The sequence below is a fragment of the Rattus norvegicus genome, chromosome 1, assembly GCF_036323735.1.
Source record: "Rattus norvegicus strain BN/NHsdMcwi chromosome 1, GRCr8, whole genome shotgun sequence".
NCBI classification, from domain to species: Eukaryota; Metazoa; Chordata; class Mammalia; order Rodentia; family Muridae; genus Rattus; species Rattus norvegicus.
In genome coordinates this window covers 7,603,008-7,627,331 of record NC_086019.1, presented here as the reverse complement: position 1 = coordinate 7,627,331, position 24,324 = coordinate 7,603,008, and the positions used below count along the sequence as shown (strand labels likewise).

General features: G+C 40.2%; 1 protein-coding gene across 2 annotated transcripts in view; it reads right to left on the bottom strand.

Moving 5' to 3' along the window:
* The window catches only part of Epm2a (EPM2A glucan phosphatase, laforin), a 126,081-nt gene that overhangs the window by 46,118 nt on the left and 55,639 nt on the right, over positions 1-24,324 (bottom strand). The window contains exon 2 of one of the 2 annotated variants that reach the window (NM_001276762.1): positions 24,130-24,304. In NM_001276762.1, the coding sequence (NP_001263691.1) occupies positions 24,130-24,304 (175 nt within the window). Of the gene's footprint in view, positions 1-18,612; positions 21,320-24,129; positions 24,305-24,324 lie in introns of those variants that run through there. The other variant, XM_039106219.2, reaches the window with a different exon arrangement.

Here is a 24,324-nt window from a genome sequence, read left to right as displayed (position 1 = left end):
CAGCCTCCATTGTCCTGCAAAGGCTTCTCTCTCTCCCTCCTGTTTCCCTTCCTTTTCATTCCAGTCTCCTCCTCTACCTTCAAACTTCTCTCCCACCCATCCTTCCTTCTCCTCCAATGACAGGCCTCCTTCTATTTTGTACCTGCCCCTCACCTGTATTTTACAAATTAAATGGGGTGGTTTTGGTGAAGTCACCTGATTCCTGAGTAGGCAGCTGTCCTTGAGGCAATGGAATTAGCATCAAAATACAGATAACTCCAGGGCAAACCAAAACAAAGGATGAAAGGTATAGAAGAGAGTGAAGACTCCAAACTTAAAGGGTCAGAAATATCTTCAACAAAATTATAGAAGAAAGCTTCCCTAACCCAAAGAAAGAGATCTCCATAAGCATACAAGAAGCCTACAGAACTCCAAATAGATTGGAACAGAAAAGAAATTCCTCTCATCGCATAATAGTCAAAACACCAAATGCACAAAATAAAGAAAGAATTTTAAAAGCCATAAGGCAAAAATGTCAAGTAATACATAAAGGCAGACCTATAAGAATTAACCAGACTTCTCACCAGAGAATATGAAAGCCAGAAGACCCTTGCCACTTGTCATACAGACCCTAAGAGAACACAAATGCCAGCCTAGGCTACTATATCCAGCAATACTCTCAATTAACATAGATGGAGAAACCAAGATATTCCATGACAAAACCAAATTTACACAATATCTTTCCACAAACCCAGCCCTACAAAGGAGAATAAATGGAAAACTCCAACACAAGGAGGGAACCTACACCCTAGAAAAAGCAAGAAAGTAATCTCCTTGCAACAAAACCAAAAGAAGAGAGACACAAAAACATAATTTCACCTGTAACAAGAAAAAAGAACAGGTGAAAGACCCCCGGAGAGGACCTTTCCCTCAGGAGGAGTCCCAAGCCCCCAATGACCGAGCCGAGTCCACTCGGATGCAATCAGCAAGAGGGTTTATTGGAAAACACAGGTACCTGCGGGCACACAGTCTCTTCAGAGGACTTGTGCGCCCAGCAGCTCCAGCATGGGGCTTTTATAGGGATTGGGGAAGCAGAAGCGGGCATACAGGTACAGAAGCAGATGCATAGTTACGGGGATTGGTGGATTCAAACGAGGCACATAGACATGTTCACATATGATTGGCTATTTCACATGATGAGGTAATAAGGTATAGCTACACACATTGGCAGGTTTGGGGCGTCCTGGATGTCGGGGGCTGGGGGCTTATCTCTTCCTGCCAGGTGGCCTGTGAGTCAGATCCTCTGTTCTGCATTCCTTTCCTTATCTTTATGGCTTGCCAGTCCTGCCTAGACAGTGTTTCCTGTGCTCCTTTATCTTTATGGCCTGCTAGTCCTGGCTGTAGGGCTTAGCCCTCGGTCTGTGGCCCTTTGGGGTTTATTCTTTTAATTTTGTATCTGTGGCCTTTTGGGGTTTATTCTTTTAATTTTGTATCTCCAAACCTAGAATTCGTATAATTCTCCTTTCACAGGAAATAATAATCACTATTCCTTAATATCTCTTAATATCAATGGAATAAATTACCCAATAAAATAGACTAGATACGTAAAGAGGACCCAGCATTTTGCTGCACATAAGAAACACACCTCAGAGACAAAAAAAAGGACCCAGCATTTTGCTGCATATAGGAAACACACCTCAGAGACAAAGACAGACACTGACATTACCTAAGAGTAAATGCTAGAAAACACCTTTCCAGGCAAATGGTCCAAAAACAAGCTGGAGTATCCATTCCAACATCAAATAAAATCAACCTTCAACCAAAAGTTATTAAAAAAGATAAGGAAGGACACTTCATATTCATCAAAGGAAAAATCCACCAAGATGAACTCTCAATCCTAAATATCTATGCTCCAAATACATGGGCACCTACATTCATAAAAGAAACCTTACTAAAGCTCAAGGCACACATTGCACCTCATAAAATAAGAGTAGAAGATTTCATAACTAACAGAAGCTGTGAACCAAATGGACTTAGATATTTATAGAATATGTCATCCTAAAACAAAATAATACACATTCTTCTTAGCACCTCACAGTACTTTCTCCAAAACTGACCATATAGTTGGTCACAAAACAAGCCTCAACAGATACAAGAAGATTGAAACAATCCCATGCATCCTATCAGATGACCACGGATTAAGGCTGGTCTTCAATAACAACAAAAACAACAGAAAGCCCACACATACGTGGAAGTTGAACAACTCTCTATTCAACGATAACCTGGTCAAGGAAGAAATAAAGAAAGAAATTAAAGACTTCTTAGAATTTAATGAAAATGAAGGTACAACATACCCAAATTTATGGGATATAATGAAAGCAGTACTAAAAGGAAAAAGCATAGCTCTGAGTGCCTCCAACAAGAAACTGGAGAGAGCATACATTAGCAGCATGACAGCACACCGAAAAGCTCTACAACAAAAAGAAGCAAATACATCCAAGAGGATTAGAAGTCAGGAAATAATCAAATTCCAGGCTGAAATCAAACGAGTTGAAACAAAAAGGACTATACAAAGAATCAACAAAACGAGAAGCTGGTTCTTTGAGAAAATCAACAAGATGGACAACTCAAATATGGTGATTAGTATTCAAAATAAGGAAGGGGCGGGGTGAGACTCAACAGGGGTTTTTATGGCCCGCTGTAATCATTGCCATATGAATATGTTTAATCTGAATCAAACAGAGCATCTGTCATTTTTATGGGGAGTCTTATAAAAGTTTCTACTGGGGCGAGTCAAGCATACTTTAAGGGCAGAGGCTCATGTGCACGGCTTACAACCGAGACGCACGCCTCCCGTCTCTCCTCCGGAGATCTCTTGGTGCCGTTTCTTCTCTCCCCTTCCCCATCTCAGATTCGTCTCACTTGATCTGAAAGTCAAATTACTTAAAACACACAGTGGGCACTTTTCAGCTTCTGGATATTGTGGTCCTACTACGGCTATGAGATTAACTCATGTTATGTGCAGAGCTGCGATCAGCAGGTCGTCTACCCTCTAGGCCAGTGATTCTCAACCTGGTGGCTGCAACCTCCACGGGAGCTGCAGAGCAAGTACCCTGCATATCAGATATTTACACTATGATCACAACATTAGCACAGTTACAGTTATGAAGTCATTTCAAAATAATTTAATCATTGGGGATCACCGCAACATGAGGCACCGTATTAAAGGGCGGTGCCATTAGGAAGGTTGAGAACCACTGCTATAAACCAAAACTAATTCTTCGGATGTGTTGATTCCAAGCTCCCCACTGGGGAGCAATGTGAACAAGACATCTATGACTTGTTAATCGGAGGATGTCTACACACACCGGTAGAGTAAATTGCTGGCTTACAAGGTGTAGCTGTACATTAGCAGATTCTGCTGATACATTTTTCAATATAGGGATACTGACCCCATCAGTAATGTATACATGTTCAGGGCCTCAGCCTCCTCCCAGCACTTAGCCTACCAGGCTGTGTCATCGTAGCCACTCTAGTGTTGATAGTGCGCTACATCAGTGTGGCCTGAGATGCTGTTCCTCTAATAACTAATCAAGTCAAACACTCTTTTATATGCTCCTGTTATTGGTCATTCATTTGTCCTCCTTTGTGAACTCCCTGCTCAGTCTTTGTCCACTCAAAAAAAATTATCATCATGTACACACATCATATATGCACCAGATTACAACAGTTCTCTCCATGTGTGGCAATACTTCACTTCTACAGTGCAATTCATCTTTTTCAGTTTTATTATTATATTGTCTCCCAGGAAACAGATGATCCTGCTTTTATTGAAGTCTTGCTTATAAAACTATTTCATGATTTCTGCTGTATCCTAATAGAAGATCTTATCTATCTCATGGTCATAAAGATGCTTTCACAAAAAAAAAAAAAAAAAGAAAGAAAGAAAATCAACAAGATAGATAAACTCTTGGCCAGACAAACCAGAGGACACAGAGACAGTATCCAAAGTAGCAAAATCAGAAATGAAAAGAAAGACATAACAACAGAATCTGAAGAAATTAAAAAAATCATCAGATCCTACTACACAAGCCTATATTCAACAAAACTGGAAAATCTGGATGAAATTGACAATTTTCTAGACAAACCAGGTACCAAAGTTAAATCAAGATCAGATAAACCATCTAAACAACCCCATAACTCCTAAAGAAATAGAAGCAGTCATTAAAAGTCTCCCAACCAAAAAGAGCCCAGGTCCAGATGGGTTTAGTACAAAATTCTATCAGGCCTTCATAGAAGACCTCATACCAATACTGTCCAAACTATTCCCCAAAATTGAAACAGACAGAGCACTACCCAATTCCTTCTAAGAAGCCACAATTATGCTTATAACTAAAACACACAAAGACTCAACAAAGAAAGAGAATTTCAGACCAATTTCCCTTATGAATATCAATGCAAACATACTTAATAAAATTCTTGAAAACCAAATCCAAGAGCACATCAAAAGGATCATCCATCATGATCAAATAGGCTGCATCCCAGGGATGCAGGGATGGTTCAATATATGGAAATCTATCAACGAAATCTACTATATAAACAAACTCAAAGAAAAAAATTACATGATCATTTCATTAGTGCTAAGAAAGCATTTGACAAAATTCAACACCCCTTTGTGATAAATGTCCTGGAAAGATCAGGAATTCAAGGCCCATATCTAAACATAGTAAAAGCTATATACAGCAAACCAGTGGTCAACATCAAACTAAATGGAGAGAAACTTGAAGCAATCCCACTGAAATCAGGGACTAGACAAGACTGCCCACTCTCTCCCTACTTATTCAATATAGTACTTGAAGTCCTAGCCAGAGCAATCAGACGCCAAAAGGAGGTCAAAGGGATACAAATTGGAAAGGAAGAAGTCAAAATATCACTATTTCAGGTGATATGATACTATACTTAAGTGACCCCAAAAGTTCTACCAGAGAACTACTAAGCCTGATAAACAACTTCAGCAAAGTGGCTTGGTATAGTAGCTTTCCTCTACTTAAAGGATAAACAGGCTGAGAAGGAAATTAGGGAAATGACACCCTTCACAATATCCCAAATAACATAAAATACCTTGGTGTGATTCTAACCAAGCAAGTGAAAGATCTGTATGACAAGAACTTCAAGTCACTGAAGAAAGAAATTGAAGATCTCAGAAGATGAAAAGATCTCCCATGTTCATGGATTAGCAGGGTTAATATAGTAAAAATGGTCATTTTCCAAAGGCAATCTACAGATTCAATGCAATCCCCATCAAATTTCCAATGCAATTCTTCATAGAGATAGAAAGGGCAACTTGCAAATTCATTTGAAATAACAAAAAACCCAGGGTAGCGAAAACTGTTCTGAACAATAAAAGAACCTCTGGGGGAATCACTATCCCTGACCTCAAGCAGTATTACAGAGAAATAGTGGTAAAAAACAGTGTGGTATTGGTACAAAGACAGGCAGGTAGACCAGTGGAATAGAATTGAAGACCCAAAAATGAACCCATACACCTAGGGTCACTTGATCTTTGACAAAGGAGTTAAAACCATCCAGTGGAAAAAAAGATAGCATTTTCAACAAATGGTGCTGGTTCAACTGGAGGTAAACACGTAGAAGAATGCAGATCAACCCGTACTTATTGCCTTGGCAAAGCTTAAGTCCAAGTGGATCAAGGACCTCCACATCAAACCAGATACACTCAAACTAATAGAAGAAAAATTGGAGAGGAGTCTTGATCTCATGGGTACTGGGGAAATTTTCCTGAACAAAATACCAATGGCTTATTCTCTAAGATCAAGAATCGACAAATGGGATCTCATAAAACTGCAAAGCCTCTTAAGGCAAAGGACACTGTCATTAGCACAAAATGGCAACTATCAGATTGGGAAAGGGTATTTACCATCCTACATCTGATAGGGGGCTAATATCAAAATATACAAAGAACTCAAGAAGTTAGACTCCAGAGAGCCAAATAACCCTATTAAAAAATGAGATAAAGACCTAAACAAAGAATTCTCAGTGAGGAATGTCGAATGGTTCTGAAGCACCTAAAGAAATGCTCAACATCCTTAGTCATCAGGGAAATGCAAATCAAAACAACCCTGAGATTCCACCTCACACCAGTGAGAATGACCAAGATCAAAATCTCAGGTGACAACAGATGCTGGGGAGGATGTGGACAAAGAGGAAAATTCCTCCATTGTTGGTGGGATTGCAAACTGGTAAAACCATTCTGGAAATCAGTCTGGAGGTTCCTCAGAAAATTGGACATTACACTACCTGATGACCCAGCTATACCTCTCCTGGGCATATACCCAAAAGATGCTCCAACATATAACAAAGACACATGCTCCACTATGTTCATAGAAGCCTTATGTATAATAGCCAGAAGCTGGAAAGAACCCAGATACCCTTCAAGAGAGGAATGGATACAGAAAATGTGGTATATCTACACAATGGAATATTACTCAGCTATCAAAAACAATGACTTCATGAAATTCATAGGCAAATGGATAGAACTAGAAAATATCATCCTGAGTGAGGTAGCCCAGTCACAAAAGAACATACATGGTATGCACTCACTGATAAGTGGATATTAGCCCAAAAGCTCAAATTACCCAAGATATCCACAGAGCATATGAAGCTCAAGGATGACCAAAGTGCCGATGCTTCACTCCTTCCAAGTTTGGAGCAGAGACTGAAGGAACAGCCATTCAGAGCCTGCCCCACATGTGGCCCATACATATACAGCCATCCAATTAGACAAAATGGATGAAGCAAAGAAGTGCAGGCCGACAGGAGCCGGATGTAGATCTCTCCTGAGAGACACAGCCAGAATACAGCAAATACAGAGGCGAATGCTAGCAGCAAACCACTGAACTGAGAACGGGACCCCTGTTGGAGGAATTAGAGAAAGGACTGAAAGAGTTGAAGGGGCTTGCAAGCCCATAAGAACAACAATGCCAACCAATCAGAGCTCCCAGGGACTAAACCACTACCCAAAGAGTACACGTGGACTGTACAAGAGTACAAGAGGATCCAGAGCTTCAACTGCATATGTAGCAGAGGATGGCCCTGTTGGGCACTAAAGGATGGAGAAGCCCTTGGTCCTGCCAAGGTTGGACCCCCAGTGTAAGGGACTATCAGTAGAGCGGGAAGGGGGCATGGATGGGGAGGGGAACACCCCATAGAAGAAGGGGAGGTGGAGGAGATGGGGGACTTATGGACAGGACACTAGGAAAGGGAATAGCATTTGAAATGTAAATAAAAAAATCCAATAAGAATATTCAAAAGATACAAATAAATAAATAAATATAAGTAAATAAAATGTAATGTCATTTTAAAAAAGTTAAATAGTGTGGTTAAACTGCGCATTTTATGACACTAAAATAATCTATCAGCTAGTTATACCCACCTAAAAAGTATTAGTAAACATAAAATTACTAGATGATTATAAACGAATGCCTTTAAGTATAAAATGCATACTAAAATGAAAGCAATTTGGGAATGTCCAAAACAAATGGCTAGAACATGTTCTCTTTTTTAGTACTTGCTTGCTAGTAAATTACTGCTTATAAAAATAAATTAAGTTGAACTGGAGAGATGACTCCGAAGTTAAGAGCATCTATTGCTCTTGCGGAAGAAGTGAGTTCAGTTCCCAGCTCACTACGTCCTTCAACCAGCTCCAGGGTCACCCAATGCCTCTGAACTCCAAGAGTCCCTACACTCGCATACACGGACTTCTTTAAAAATAAATTAAGATCTAAGATGTTTGTTTGCAACAGATATCTCACTATAGCCACTCAAAATCCCCCTGCCTCAGTATTCCTAATGCTAGAATTATAAATTAAGGCTTAAAATTTAACAGCATGCAAGGCTCAATTGAAGTCAAAGATTATGAAAGAATTTGCTTGACATGAAACTCAATCCTCATGGCGCTCCATGGCGGAAGCTCTGTGTCTAGAAAGCTGGGGTTCTATTTGCTGGAAGAGTACATGGATTTTGTTTTGATCCGTTTAAATATTTTACAGAGACAAGGAAAGAGCTTCCATAATGAGTTCTGGAAGATAAAATAACTTTTGTGCTTGTTTTTAATACTTCTTATGACAATAATTAAGCATTCTATAAAACAAGGCCTTTGAATATAAAGTGCAATTTTAAAAGAAAGCAATTTAGAAGTCTGTAAAAACAAATGGTGAGGAAAGCGTTACTATTTTATCACTTTTAATCTAGGCAACAACTTTATAAATTTTATTGTTACTGTTACCTAATAATTGTCAATAACTAAGTAACTTGTCCAGATCCTACTAAAGAAGAGATTCAAACCTGGCAATTCAACTCGGAGCCATCATTTTTAATAACAACATTAGAAATGAATTAGAAAAAGAAATTTTAAAAACTCCACTCTGAGCAGAGGTACACATACATTCAGGAATCATATAAGCTGACCAGGTACCACCTAGGTGAAGATACTGGCTAATGGCCATGCGTGTTCTGCTAATGTGTCAGTCCTCAGCAGGGTGGGCTCAGGACCTGGCTGCTAGAAAGTGAACATATCAGGACTTCCCAAAGTCACCCCTACTTTCATGGAACGAGTGCTCGAGTCTTTAACATTCATGTCTTGAAATCATGAACTCTACTGCAGGAATGTAAAGAAGTGGAGCCCATGGGATGTGATTAGGTCAGAAAGCAGAGCCCCTTAGGAATGGGATTAGTGCCTTAATAAAGCAGCAAATTGACCACGCCCCCTCGCTGTTTCCATGACTGGACAGTGCTGTGTATGAGCCAAAAACTGGGTCCCAACCAGACTCTTGATCTATTTGTTCCTTGATCTTAGGCTTCTCGGCCACCAGAATGGAGGAAGAAATTTCTGTTCTTTATAATCTACACAATTTACGGCCTTTCACTAAGTCATCCTGAATGGGCTGACATCCTGTGTCGGTAATTCTCTAGGTTTCGCAGTGGGCCCTTGTGTTCATGGCTGAGTTTAGTAAGATTCAAAGCAAAGTTACTAAGGAAGGAAAAGGCATGAAGAGTGGACCAGAGGAAACCTCTTGCAAGCATCCAAGTGTCCCGTCCAAGGCGAACTGTGAGAACGTGCTTCATACCTCCAGCCGCGAGCTGCCACACCACATCGGAAGTACTGTGTACCAAAAGGGCCTCACTGGAGATTCTCTGCCAACAGTTTTTGCTGGATACTGACAGGTGGCCATCCTCCGCCTACTACATAACAAACTTCTCCAAGGAATGGCCACCCTGACCTCAAGCAGTATTACAGAGCAATAGTGATAAAAACTGTATGGTATTAGTACAGAGACAGGCAGGTAGATCAATAGAACAGAATTGAAGACCCAAAAATAAACCCACATATCTATGGTCACTTGATCTTTGACAAAGGAGCTAAAACTATTCAATGGAAAAAAAGATAGCATTTTCAACAAATGGTGCTGGTTTAACTGGAGGTCAGCATGTAGAAGAATACAAATCAATTCATTCTTATCTTCTTGTACAAAGGTCAATTCCAAGTGATCAAGGACCTCCCCATCAAACCAGATACACTCAAACTAATAGGAGAGAAAGTGGGGAAGAGCCTCAGACACGTGAACACTGGGGGAAATTTCCTGAACATAACACCAATGGCTTATGCTCTAAGATCAAGAATCGACAAATGGGACTTCATAAAACTGCAAAACTTCTGTAAGACAAAGGACACTGTCATTAGGACAAAATGGCAACCAACAGATTGGGAAAAGATATTTACCAATCCTACATCTGATAGAGGGCTAATATCCAAAATATACAAAGAACTCAAGAAGTTAGATTCTAGAGAATCTAATAACCTTACTAAAAACTGGGGTATAGAGACAAACAAAGAATTCTCAACTGAGGAATATCAAATGGCTGAGAAGAACCTAAAGAACTGTTCAACATCCTTAGTCATCAGGGAAATGTAAATCAAAACAACCCTGAGATTCTACCTCACATTGGTCAGAATGGCTAAGATCAAAAACTCAGGTGACAGCAGATGCTGGCGAGGATGTGGAGAAAGAGGAACACTCCTCCATTTTGGTGGAATTGCAAGCTGGTACAACTACTCTGGAGGTTTCTCAGAAAATTAGACATAGTACTACCTGAGGACCCAGCTATACCACTCCTGGGCATATACCCAAAAGATGCTCCAACATATAACAAAGACACATGCTCCACTATGTTCATAGCAGCCTTATTTTATAATAACCAGAAGCTGGAAAGAACTCAGATGTCCCTCAAAGAGGAATGGATACAGAAAATGTGGTACATCTACACAATGGAGTACTACTTAGCTATTAAAAACAATGACTTCATGAAATTCATAGGCAAATTATGGAACTAGAAAATACCATCCTGAGTAACACAATCCAATCACTAAACACACACACACACACACACACACACATACACACACACACACACACACACACACACACACACACACACGGTATGCACCCACTGATAAGTGCGGATGCTTTAGTCCTTCTTAGAAAGGGGAACAAAAATATTCATAGGAGGAAATACAGAGACAAAGAGTTTGGAGCAAAGAATGAAGGAAAGGCCATCCAGAGCCTGCCCCACCTGGGGATCCAGCCCATATATGTGCAGCCACAAAACCTGAACAATATTGCTGATGCCAAGAAGTGCAAGCTGACAGGAGCCTGATATAGCTGTCTCCTGAGAGGTTCAGTCACAGCATGACAAATACAGAGACGGATGCTTGAAGCAAACCATTTAACTGAGAACGGGGTCCCCATCGGAGGAGTTAGAGAAAGGATTCAAGGAACTGAAGGGATTTGCAATACCATAAGAACAATAATACCAACCAACCAGAGCTCTTAGGGACTAAACCACCAACCAAAGAGTACACGTGAACAGACCTATGTCTCCAGCTGCATGTGTAGCAGAGGATGGCCTTATTGGGCACCAATGGAAGGAGAAGCCCTTAGTCCTGCCAAGGCTCAATGCCCCAGTGTAGAGGAATGTCAGGGTGGGGAGGTGGCAATGGGTGGGTGGGGGAACACCCTCATAGAAATAGGGGAAGGGGGTTGGGATGGGGGTTTATGGATGGGAAAATGGGAAAGGGGATAATATTTGAAATGCAAATTTAAAAAGTCCAATAAAAAAAAACTTCCTCAGAAGGGAAATAGGTATGAAACATAAACACATTTTGACTGGGAATACACTCAGTAATTATAAAGCTAATGCTGTCTAAACATGAGGACCTAAGTTCAGATGCCTAGAACCTACATAAATGCCAACTAGATACAATACCAAAGAAGGATGATTCCAGACATCAACTACAGCCCTCCACATGTATGTGCACACATGTACACACACATGCATGCAAAAGTCATATACATACACACACATACATACACACACACACATGCACAATGGAAATGGAAAGCAAATGCTCTTTTGCACAGTTTCGGGCATAGTAAACTACATTTAAGTAGGGAAAGATATTTGAGATTGCTAAGCTATTCAATACCAATGTAGAGAACTCTCGCAAGCCATATTCTGGAGCCCAGCAAAGGAACAAGATTGCCTTCATGCTTCTCTAAAAAACAGTTCTATCTGAAAAGTGTTTCCTCCTCTCCATTTACGACTGAAGACTGAAGAGAAAGTTTAGGATGATAGGTCTAACTTTCTTATAATAAATTACTTCATTACTTCCTGCTCTGAAGTGTCAACACAGGCACTGAAAATTATTTTGTTTTAATTACACTTATTTACTTATTTGTATGGGTATGTGTATGGATATATGTGGCTACCGAATGCCTGTGGTGATCAGAGGACAACTTTCTGGAGTTCTCCTCCTCTATCGGTCCTGAGATTAGAACTCAAGTCTTTAGGCTTGGCAGTAAGCACCTTTGTCGTCTGAGACATCTAGGCCACTACCTACTCATAATAGCTGGTCCTTTCTGTAACCCCACTCCTGTTGTCATCAATGCAGAAGCAGACTCTGAGAACCTAGAAGATTAAAATGGAAGTCATCATTGCCCTTCATGGTGATCACTCTCCAGCTCTGTGTCAATCTGGCTTTCATCTCCTCCACTCTGTCATACAAGGCCTCCTACTAAGTTCAAAGGCTTGGAACCCATCAGAGGAGGGAAATAGACAGTGAATCACTAGACTTCACAGATTTCACTCTTCAACCCAGATATAGGTGCAATAGTTAGGTGCCCAATACATTGAAAGCAATGGCTAATGATGAAGCTGAATTCAGGCATGCCCTGTGCACGGAGATGGTGCATAGCCTCTTCATGGGGAAGTTGATGTGGGCCACTGGTCAACTTTCATGACAGGTAACCAAAGTGCAGGCAGTGGTTCTGTGGGAGCAATTAAGAATGAGACAGACAAGGTCTCCAACCTTGTCATAAAGACAGGGGTACAGTAACAGAACAGGTTACTGTGATGACATGATGTTGAACCCTGGAAAACAGCCGACATGTTGCTCTCACATTTGTAAGGCTACTGAGCACGTCCCAAGTCAGCCCCGCTTTCACATCCTTACTATTAGGATTCATATACTATATTTGAAGTCTCAAGAGAACCTCTAATTCATAAGACGTTTGAAGACTCCTTAGATGACACTGCAGCATGGGATCTGTCCAAGCTTGTGAATGAAAGTGGGAAGGATAGGCTATTGCAGTGTTTAAGGAAAAATGTCCATGTGGCTCTTACGTTTGAGAGCTTACGTTTACAGAAAGGCTAGATTTTGTCTTCGAAGCCACCAGAAAGGCATGGTTCATTTTAGAGAATTTTACGAAGTTCAGAATCAACTAGACAATTAAGAGAAAAGATAATAAGAAACCAACATGTTGGCATTTCCTTTTGCAGGGACTATTCCCTCCGACCCTATTTCCAGAATTTATTCTCACATTTTTGCACTTATTCAGCTTCTCTTCCTGGGCTTTGCTTTCTCCTGTGTTCCCTTTCCAAGTCTAATGCCTTCTGTTGACTTGATCCCTAATAGTGGATCTGACTCCCTACACGTGGCATTTCTGTAGGACTCTGTCCAGACAGTTGGGGTCTGAAACTGTCACAGAGCAGATCTGAATTAGCACTGTGGGGAGATAGGACAGTCTTCTGTTAGAATCTTGAAGTCATTTTGAGAGCCAATTTCATGCTTTAATCGGAAGATCGGCAGTTTGGTCTTAAAACTGTAGAAGATTTACGACCTCCATCCCAGGGTCTGTACTCAGACAGGACGAGTTCTCACATAATACATCTCTTTGGACTGACCTTCAACCTTGTCCTGCGATGATAAAACTGATTCCCATCAGCTTAGCACGTAACAGTTTTTTATTCCCAGGAGTGTCTGGAATAAAAATTCACTTCCTGGATTTTTTTTCTGTGTACACTACTTGCATAATACCTATGTTTATTATTTTTATTCTCCCTTCCCCCAAAGTCCATTGGCATAAGTGAGAAGCCAGCTCAAGACAAAATATCTTAAATTTGTTAAAGAAATTATTTCAGTGAAGGAGACAAAATACTACAAACCAAAGTTGGGTAGTAAGTTCTGCTTGCATCTGTCCAAGCACGGAGCCACATTTTACCCTCTCTTTATTTTGCATTTTAATTATAGATACGTTCCATTAGATGACTGACCCGTTCTGCACTCTAGATCATTTTTTAAATCCAGGGCCTTCTTATTTTTAATGAGGATATGTAGTTTGCACTCACCATTTATATCACAAAGGATGTCTTTTCCTCCTAATCTCATTTCTCCATGTTGCCTTTACTCTCTACACCATTTCCAGTCAGAGAGCCAGTTGATTTCACTGATCTCTCTAAAAACAAAAGCCCTGACAGATGTCCTTTCATTTAAGACATAAACAAGACATCTTATTTTGGTCTTATCTCACAATGATTTAGCTCATTGAATTTCAGCCGAATATTGTGCTGCTGTCATTAAAATTCAATTCATAATTAAGCAATAAAAAATCTAGAAGATAACATGCTCCTTATTGGGCTGTTAAATACATAGAAAGTTCTATTTTGTTAAAGAAGTAGAAAATTGCAATGGCTTTCCAATTTCAAAATACTAAATTAGTTTTTATGTATAATTGAATTAATGTCAATTGAACTTTTAACATTTATTTTAGGGTACAGTGTGCTAATTGCATGAGCCACATTTACAGCGTAATGAGGGAGGTTAGTTAATATTTTCGTCTTCTTACAGTTTTAAAATCTGTTGATTAAGACATGAAAACGTCTTTGTGTAGTAGTGTGTTATCCCCATACATACATACAATGTGCACTAATAAAGCCGTGATTAGTGTTTTTATCTCCTACTTCATGTTTGGAACCTTTGAACATCGCCTTGTCATGTATTACAGATGGACTGAACCATTGGGAACTTACTCCATATATTAGTTTTCAATTCTAGCTATCTAGTCTCCCATGTACTTCCCAACCTCCAGCAATGTCTTTTATAGAGTCTAGATGCTTTTTTTAAAATATTCTATTATGAGGGAAGTTACATGGAATTAACCTTTGTGCAACTGACTTACGTTACTTAGTATCACCTCCTATGATATGGTGCCATCTGTTGTTTTGCAAGTGACAGGATACTGTTCTTTTGTGGCTAAATATTATTCTACTGTGAGAAAACATGCTTCAGATAAGACCTAAACACACTACCCGAGCATCCAAAGTGGTCATAGCAACAGAAACACAATGACAGTTCTTGACCATGCCAGTGGGCTCGAGATGATTTTTTAATTCTCCATATTGGTTATCTTTTTCATGGATCCGAGGAAAGTAACTGAAGGAGGGACTTATTTTGGCTCGCAATTTGAGGGTGAGAAACAGTACTGTCCATCATGGTGGCCAAGGCACAGTAACAAGACCATGAAGCAGCTGCTCACATTTTACCCATAGTCAGGAAACAGAAAAAGATGAATGTTCGTGCTGCTCCATATCTCTTTCTAATACGGTCTAGAGCCCCAGGCCATGGGACAGGACCCACACTTAGGGTGGGCCACTACATCTCTGGTAAATCAAACCAAGAAGTTCCCTACATACACCTCTGGAAGGCTACTTTCTAGGTCATTCTAGATCCTGTCAGGTCGGCAGTTAAGACTAACCATCTCAGGCTCCATTTTCTACTGCGTTTAGAAATCCTGGTCTCTAGGCTTGGTTTCCCATACAAATTCCCAGACAAGTTTTTACATTGTGAAGTTGGGTATGTTTAAAAACTACCAACACAAGAGACCTTAAGTAATTCAAACACTTCCAATGGGCATGTGGCAGACACAATAAATTAATATTGGTGATTTCTTTTAAACTGTTACTATCTCATAAACATACATACATACATACACCATAAAAACTACTAACTCTGCTAAGATTTGCATTGGATGAATAGGTGGTATCTAAGGTAATTATCCAAGCAATCTTTCTACATACAGCAAGACAGCCTTCATACAGCACAGAGAAGATGAACTAAAGGGTGAGGTAGTATTTCAGATGCTCTGATTGGGAATCCACATGTGAACCCTGAAAATCTTGTTCCCCAATTGGTTCTTGATCGACCAATAATGATGCTAGCGGCCAGTGATCTGGGTGGAATAGGTGGGACTTCCAGTTTTCCCACAGGCAAGCTAGCGGATGCTGGGTGGAGGAAAAGTTTTACTCATGCTTAGGAGGCCTGGGGTAGCAGGCTGGAGAGTAGAGACCAACTGTTCTGAGAGCAGATTTAGAGTGCTGAGCTGGGACTGAAAAGAAAATAGCCAAGGAAGTCTGACCATTGAGCTAAGGCAGCAAAAGCATATCAAACAAAAATAAGCTAGTGTGTGCGCGCGCGCATGCGTGCTTGCATATGTGTGTGTGTGTGTGTGTGTGCATGCGTGTGTGTGTGTGTGTGTGTGTGTGTGTGTGTGTGTTTCATCAGCGGATCTGAGGGAACCTGGGTGGGGCTAGTAGTAGGGTTCAACTGGAGCTTAAAGCGGGGTAGCAAAAACTACACACCACAGAAGAGGAAGAATTAAACTATTGTATAAACTATATACCCTGGCATTTTATGAGGCAAAATTTGATTCTCAACAATGTTTTAAATGTCTTTTTTTTTTAAGGAATAAGAGCCTCAGGCATAAGTTTGATAGAATTATAGTTACCTAGAAGCCTTTTTCTGTCCTTCAATATTATAATTACTAAATACTTTGTTAGGGCAAGAAAATAGGAATGTGGGGTAAATAAAACTTTTATGAAGTTCCTCATTTCATAAAATTTTAATTAACACGATATCTTCATTTTAAAAAAAACTTCTGGCTATTAAATATTAAATATATTTTTGAAAGCAAAGTCACATTGCTAATGTAGTTAGACTTAAACAAGACTCCGAGACCTTGACACGCGGGGCCACTTAAAGAAAACATACTGAGGAAAGTTCACAGAGCCATGAAAAGGAACTTGACTACATTAATACTCTCATAGAAATGTCTATTTCACATGCCTCTACCATGATACCACTAGCTTATGAGACAGAACAGGTATCTCTCATACCTAATGTCTAAAAAATGGTAGGCACTCAGAAGATACCCACACATTGAAGGAAGTGAAAATGGCCCCAAGTCACCCAACTGCCCCATCAAGACCAGAAAGCACAAAGCACTGTAGAGCTGTGTTCAGATAGGAAGCTCATTCCCACACTGTGTCTTCACTGACAGAGTATCGAGCACACAATAAAAGAAGGGGTGGGTTTCAGCTTACTGCATGCTGCTGTAATAAAGAGTCTGAATCAAAACAATTTAGGACAGGACGTGATGCGTTTGGCTTACACTTTCAGGTTGCAGTCCAGGACAGGGAGCATGGAGGGACACTGCTTACTTCCTGGCTAGTGCACAGGCTTGCTCTTAGCTCAGGTGGCTGCCCAAAGCCTTACACTGTCCAGAGTGGAACGGGCCCTTCTTCCTCAGTTACCTATCAAGACAGATATGGTCTAATAATCACAGGCCATTCGATCCAGGCAGTTCCTCAACTGATTTTACATCATCAGATGACTCAGGGGCCTAGAGTCAAGGAAGTGTAAAGTTGACAATTAAATCGACTAAAACATGATCTAAAAGAGAAGTCGGGAAAAGACAAGGCAGGGCAGACAAAGTAGAGATGGCATGGTTATGGAAGGAGAGAAAACAAGAGTAAGGGCCAGAGAGACAGTGGGTGAAATACAGAGAATGGCGGGGAACTGGAACTGGAAGGAGGATATAGAACAGGCACAAATGTAGCAAATAGCAGTGTCTTCGTACATAAAGTTTTACAAATACATGTCTGCATTCTGCAGCCCACCAGCTGCTCAAACCTCTGATTGTTCACTGTTGAGATGTGAACTAACTAGTTAATCACAGTGCACAGGCTGGAGGGTGCTTCTATTTCTTTGTTTTTACAAGTTACACAGCACTGAAGGACTCCAAGTATCCCTTGTGTGCTATCCATTTGGGTGAAAAGAGAACCTGCCACATCGCTCTATTTTGAGAGTATCTACCTGCTTCCTATGAGTAAATCTTTATATGGAGTAAAATGCACCTTGATACCATATAAATATGACTATATTGTTAAGCTGTAGCATTTATAATTCCTAACACAATATACATGTGATCTATACAATCATAACTATGCTTTAAACTTGAGATTCCCTCATGGATACAATGGCAAACAATATTAGACAAACCCATAAAAGGGTATTTTGAAAGCTGAAGCTCTGGTGTCCAAGTCCACTTCTGTACCCAAGTGCACAACTTTCAATTTTGTACCATGGCATCCTACCATCTACTCTTTCCTCACCAACTAGCAGCGTTTGACTCGTTTTCCTTGGATTAGCAGATGAACCTACAAAACTCACCAGCTGTAAATAGCTGTTATTCTGGCTGAGGACTACTGATGAGTGCACATGAACCCTGAGGTCTCTCTCAGTGGAGTTAGGCAGAAAACCAAAGGCTGCCTGGGCTGGCTAAAAATACTTGGTCTGCCTTCTGTATTCATGCGGTCTGAGAGGATAACTCTTCCTTGGTCGTCATAGGACTGTGATGATGGAATTGGGAGCATCCTGTTAAACTTGAAATTCACGAGTCAATGTGTTTACACTCCATCGGTCACTCCGTCTGCGGCTCATTTTTAGTAAGACTCGCCTCTCGCCCACACCCTAGGACGGGGCTTCGTATTCCACTGAGAAAGCTGGAGGTGAGCAAACTGCGCTTCTACTTGCTCCGACTTCTAGCAATCTGCTGCACCCAAGCCCAAACTCTCTGCTTCCTCCCAAGGCCGCTTCCTCCTCCCAAGGTCGCTTCCTCCTCCCAAGGCCGTGGAGGAGCCACCTGTTCTCCTGGAGTCTGGACTCTGTCACTGCACAAAAATTCTGTGCCTGTTTCCCTTCCCCTTTCTCCTCTTAATCATTTTCTCCCATTCTGTGGGATCGTTTCATCAGCAGGAAGCTACCCCTCCATGACTCTCATGTTCTGTCAATTTCTCTGACTGTATACGCCCTCATCTCATCTCCCACTGCCTTGTCAGAAAGTTCACAGGCGACCGTAACTTTGCTACTCAGACTTTACTCACGTAATGCCTCGCGAAACTAACTTCCTTGCTCCTTTATGGTAAGAGAATCCCCGGCTCGCCGCCATTCTTCTAGAGCTGACCTCACAGCTGACAGGCGCGCACGCTTCTTTCCATCTCCTTTCATTCGCCGCGGATCCGAGACATTTGAAGACAATACCAAATCACAACTTAAATGCCGCTGCCGTGGATAACGCATGAGACAGCGAGGATCCAGATGCTTCTTTTATGATCGCGCTGGTGACGTGACGGCATCATCAGCAAGAACTGGTGTCTTCGTGCGCTTTAGTTGACAGGTGATGCCAATTTAGGACCTTCCCTGGCTAATATGTTTCCTCTCACGTGACCTTGCAAATTAATTACCCCAGCATAACTATAATGTAAATGTATCATGTAAAACATAATGTTTTAACATTATGTATCATGTAACAAAATGTTTTAAATGAAATATAGTTTCAAATCTAAGGAAGAAAAGGACATCTGTCAATAACTGGTCATACAAAATATGAACAGTACTATATGTAAATAGGAAAAGGGAATCCTGAAAGAAATCCCACACACCTGGTTAAAATTCATTAGCAATCACCCCCCAGCCCCAGCAATCAGGAGAAGCATGCTGTTTCCCCTTCCTCTGAGTGTGGACAGCTGTAATCTCATTTTAAGCTATAAAGAATCTCGAATCATTTGACCAGATGTAGATACCAGTTGAAACTGGTTGTCCTCCTTTGGCTAATAATATTTTGCTTTTGGACTACTGAATAAGTGCAAACACGATCCATTATGGGGACATTCAGAATTTTGTGCCTCATTTCTATTCATTCCAGAACAGGCATTCTTGCCAAAATGTTATTATAAACATGAATAATATAAAAATATTATTCTGTAAGAAGCACTTGCATACTTAATAAAGACAGCTGCATGCCGGCTATAGGATGTGTATTTGTAAACATGGCTTCTAGGGTCATACGAGTGAAGAAGAGAATCACTTGGAGATGCAACACTTGGTCCTGGACCTGAAGCCAGAAAAGCAGATGTGAAGTAGTCATTTTAGGTTGCAGGGCTTTTACGGGATGATCCCCAGGTTACCCAGGAGAAACTAAAAATGAAAAGAGAAAATAGATTGCAAATCGATCCTTTCTTCTGCCTCAGAGTAATTAATCTCATCGTTTAAAACAGATCAAATAAAACCAGTATTTTAAATTATACAAAGTTACGTGTTGTTAAAAAATAACTCAGTTTCGAAATTGCTATGCATTTTTTTTCTTTTCTAAAGCAAAGGCCAGCGAAGTACAAGCAGGCTTTTCACAATACATTTTCTAAATTGTAACATGTCAAGAGTCTAAAGTGTTGTGTTCATTAAGGCTAATTTATGTCTCTTGAAGTGTGTTCAATTGGCAATAAACCTTTTCAAGAAACAGAAATGATAGCCCTTTACCACTAATGTTTCATTAAATTAGTTGTCTGTGTCTTTAGTGCCAATCAGTTCTTTTGCATGAAAAAAAAAAGTTCAATGGAAGTGAGAGGTGTAGTTCCCATGTGTAGCCTGAAGATAGAAATATAATATTGATAAATAAAAGTCTCTGACTCTGAATAGTGAGGGGTGTTGGGATGTTTACCCCCCAAGGGAAATGCCTACCAGCTACCTTGTTTCCCAAGTTTAAATTTGTTGGCCAAGCTAAGTATTAAATCTTTCCTTTGCCCTCCAAAGAGACCTGGGTGAAAACTATTTGGCCATTTGAATTGGCCACCATCCCTCTGTTCATGTGCACTCACCACTCTCCTCAACTTGACCTATCTTCCTAGATGCCCTCCTGGAAGACAAACCCAATCTCTGTATTCCACTTTAAGTTCTCCTTCCTAAAAAGGATTTCTTTGAGTTCAAATCTTCTGCTCCTTACTAAGACACATATAAAACTTCATTGCAACAACAATCTCTCTACATTACAGATGTGTATATGTCTGCCTTCTTCTATGGCATCATCAGTCCATTGAGAGCAGAGCCCGTTGATAACCTAGTATTCAACATGGGCTGTGTCATAGCTCTTCCTGAGTGAATAAAGTTTCCATATACCCTACCATACATCGTTTCAAATGTTAGGTATTTGTATTCCTGAAAGACTAATCGTGTAATAGATTCTGACAAGTCATTTTGATACAATTGACCTTAACCATAAAGGAATTCCACACATAATTCTCCTCTCATAATCAAACTAAATGGTGATAGTTTGTGTTTGCACACTCTTAGATTAGTATTAATGTATACATTATTACATCTGCTCAAGCATGTTACCTGACATGAGCATATCTACTTCAAAAGATAAGATAAATTTACACATTATACTCGAAAGGACATGGCAAACATATCAATCGGGTGTTTCAAACTAATGAGGAAATACATAGTTTTCTCATTTAGACTAGATGCACATTTTATCTTGTCTAGTTTAAAAATGAAGGTATTTTGGAGCTGGAACATCTAAGGTGAATTAAACTAAAATGTAAGAACATATTTGAAAATATGCATCCTTCATTCAAAACTGCTAGCTCTTTGGGTCAGCTACAGGAGTTTTCAAATACTGTGTGCATGATAACAACACGTTGCAAATTAAAGTCCTCAGAACTTGAAAGGATACACACACACACACACACACACACACGCACACCATGCAGAAATGTAGTGTTGATAATTAAATATTGCTTATTTTTACATTTCGTTAATTATTTTGTGTTTTGTGTGTATGTGTGTGTGTGTGTGTGTGTGTGTGCATACATGCACATGTGCTGCACAAGCCCACCCATGCAACCCATGTGGAAAAGTTAAATTTGCAGAAGCCAGTTCTTTCCTTCCACATGTGGGTCCTGGGAACTAAACACACGTTGTCAGTCTTGGCAGTAGGTGTCTTTACCCACTCATCCATTTCACTAGCCCCACATTTAAAAAAAATAATCACACCTAGTATTCTACTTAGTTTGGTTTTTGACACTTAACCATGAAAAACACTAGAGGATAATACAAACTACAAATGCATCTTTACATGTTATGATATATGACAGCAGATTAAGTTCTCTAAGAATTCGATGAGATAAACTTGAATGTAAGACCAAGCTGTTTAAGGGCAAAGCTGAATGCACGAACCGCCATCCCTTCCCACCTCACACACAGCTTTACATGTGCGCATGCCTATCTGTACGGAAGCCTGAGGAACTGCAGTGCTCTCAGAAGAGCAGACTGTCGCAGAAAAAGGTACAGCAAGGTGGAGAAGAGCAGAACCTGCTCATGTCAGGCATTCAACCCATACCTCAGACAGGGCAGTCAATAACAGTAGAGGAATCATATCTATTCCATGTGGTGACCAGCCCAGGCTTTTGTGTGATAAATAGAAGCAATGAAATATCATTGGCCATTTAAAAACTACAAACAGGAAATATTTGAAGATGTAAAGAGCATCTAACTGGGGAGAAAACAAGATCATCTTGGTAGGAGAACTTTTGAGTCACTGTTAAGTGTAAGAGAGGTTCAAGAATACATCCATTCATAAACTGGAACAAATGAAGATAACAAAAGTCACAATACAATAAAAATTAAATTACCAAAATTAAGAAAATATTCCGTAGTTTGTTTTGGAAAAAGTGAATACTGAGAAAGTCTCCAAAATGGAGAGCAATAAAACTAACAGTGAAGAATATGGAATAACAGTGGAATGTGGCTCCAACAGGTCCAACGAGCACCCAAGGTGACGCTTTAAAGGCAGCCATTGAAGGCGGTTAGGAGGGATGAGGTAATCATGCCCCAGAGTGAAGTCTCTCAACCCTGTGACAGACACTTTAAATGGTCTAGGGAGTCTTGCTGAGGACAGATGAGAGACAAGGCCCAAGATCATCCTCACTGGACCTTAGACTGGCTCAGCACAAACTGTTCTTTCCTTAGACATCTGAATTACACAGACCAATGCTTTCTGCTCTCATTTCATCTCCATTTCTCCTTTATCTCACGCCTTTGCTCAATTGTCTCATGACACTTGTCACTCTGAACGTCATCTCCAGCGGAAACCACCCACCCCACCACCACCAGACATGCATCACTGTTTCAAATTCCCCGCCTAATTTCTGTGCATCAAACTACTGCTATGTGTGCTGGCATCTCAGTAGCATTCCAAAGATGCTCATCCCCCTCAAACATCCCCCTCCCGTCGTCCTCTTCTCGGTGAACGGCAGCACATTTAACTGTGTTGCTTGGGCCTTACGTTCATGACTAATGCATAACCCCTGTCTCTCTCACGCCATGTGTGCAATCCAGCAAGCTAGCATCAAACATGAATTTGAAAGGGAGTATATTCAAAAAGAATAGCAATGCTCTTGCACTTTGAAGAATGTAGTCTTTGTCTAGTTCCTTTCTCTCGTGAGGTCTTATCTAAAACAATATGTTTCCTAGAACACACTGAAAGAGGTTGGAAAAATGGCTCAGTGGCTAAAAGAACTGGATGCTCTTCAAGTGGATCCAGGTTTTATTCCCAGCACCCCTATAGCAGCTCACAACTGTCTGTAACCCCAGTTCTGGGGATGCAATTTTCTCTTCTGGTCTCCTCAGGCACTGAGCACATATGTAGTACACAAACATACCTGCAGGCCACATATGCATGCACATAAAATAAAGTATACTTTAAAAAAATTGTTTTGTCTGTGGGTATAGTAACTCTACGTTCAACAGTAAATAATATTTAATATTTGAAGATTGGTTTTACATTTTAATCAATTAGAATATAAAAGACACTTTCACTATATTAAATAAAAGTTCTGTATATCTTAAAAACATGTAATAATCACAGGAAATAGGGTTGGAAGAAATAAGGCACAAAGCACAATATGCTCTTACAAAGTAGGAAATGACGAGATGGGATCAAAAACTGATAGATCATAGAATATAATTTCCATGAAGGTAGTAAAGAGTGGAAATGTTTTGATTTGTGGGATAGAGATTAGTGTAAGGGACAGTAAAAATGAGGATTAAAAGTCACACTTGGAATCTAGGGAAATCAATACATTAACAAATAAAGAACATACACAGTCTTTAGAGTTCTGGAGAGAGGAGCCATAGGTGGTTTAACATCACTTCCGTCAAGTGACAGTGAAGAAAATGGAGGGAATAATGAATGATAAGTAAGTAACGATCTATTCTTACGGCTTATTTTTCACACTTATAATTGAGAAAAGATTGACAAGGAGACCACAAGCATTTGTCTCCTTATAGTATAAGGAATATATCAGAACAATTTTTATAATAAAGCCACCCAGTCAGTAGATTCGCTAACTACTGTTCTGTCTAAACATGCTGGTAGCTGCGTCTACATGGAATAAAGAATTCTATAAACCTCTTTCGCACAGAGATCGGATAGAGCTCGTGCACGGACACACTGTAATTTGTCTGCTCAAAGCACTGCGGTTTTGAACTCGGTAAATATTTCCATTGTCCTAACACTGCCTTCGGCCCTACTTTGAAGCTTATAAACGTGGCACTATTTTTACCTTGAATAATGCATGGCTTGGTGGCCTGCAATATTAAAATAGAAGTCTGTGGTGTGCTTCATTTCGTTGGTGTGCCCAGTGGCCTCAATCCAGTGTCCTACTGGGAGACAATAAACACCATCCACCAAGTTGTTTTCATTATATGTGCAGCAACGGTCATGGTGAGGTCCATTTCCTAGAACAAGAAATAACAAA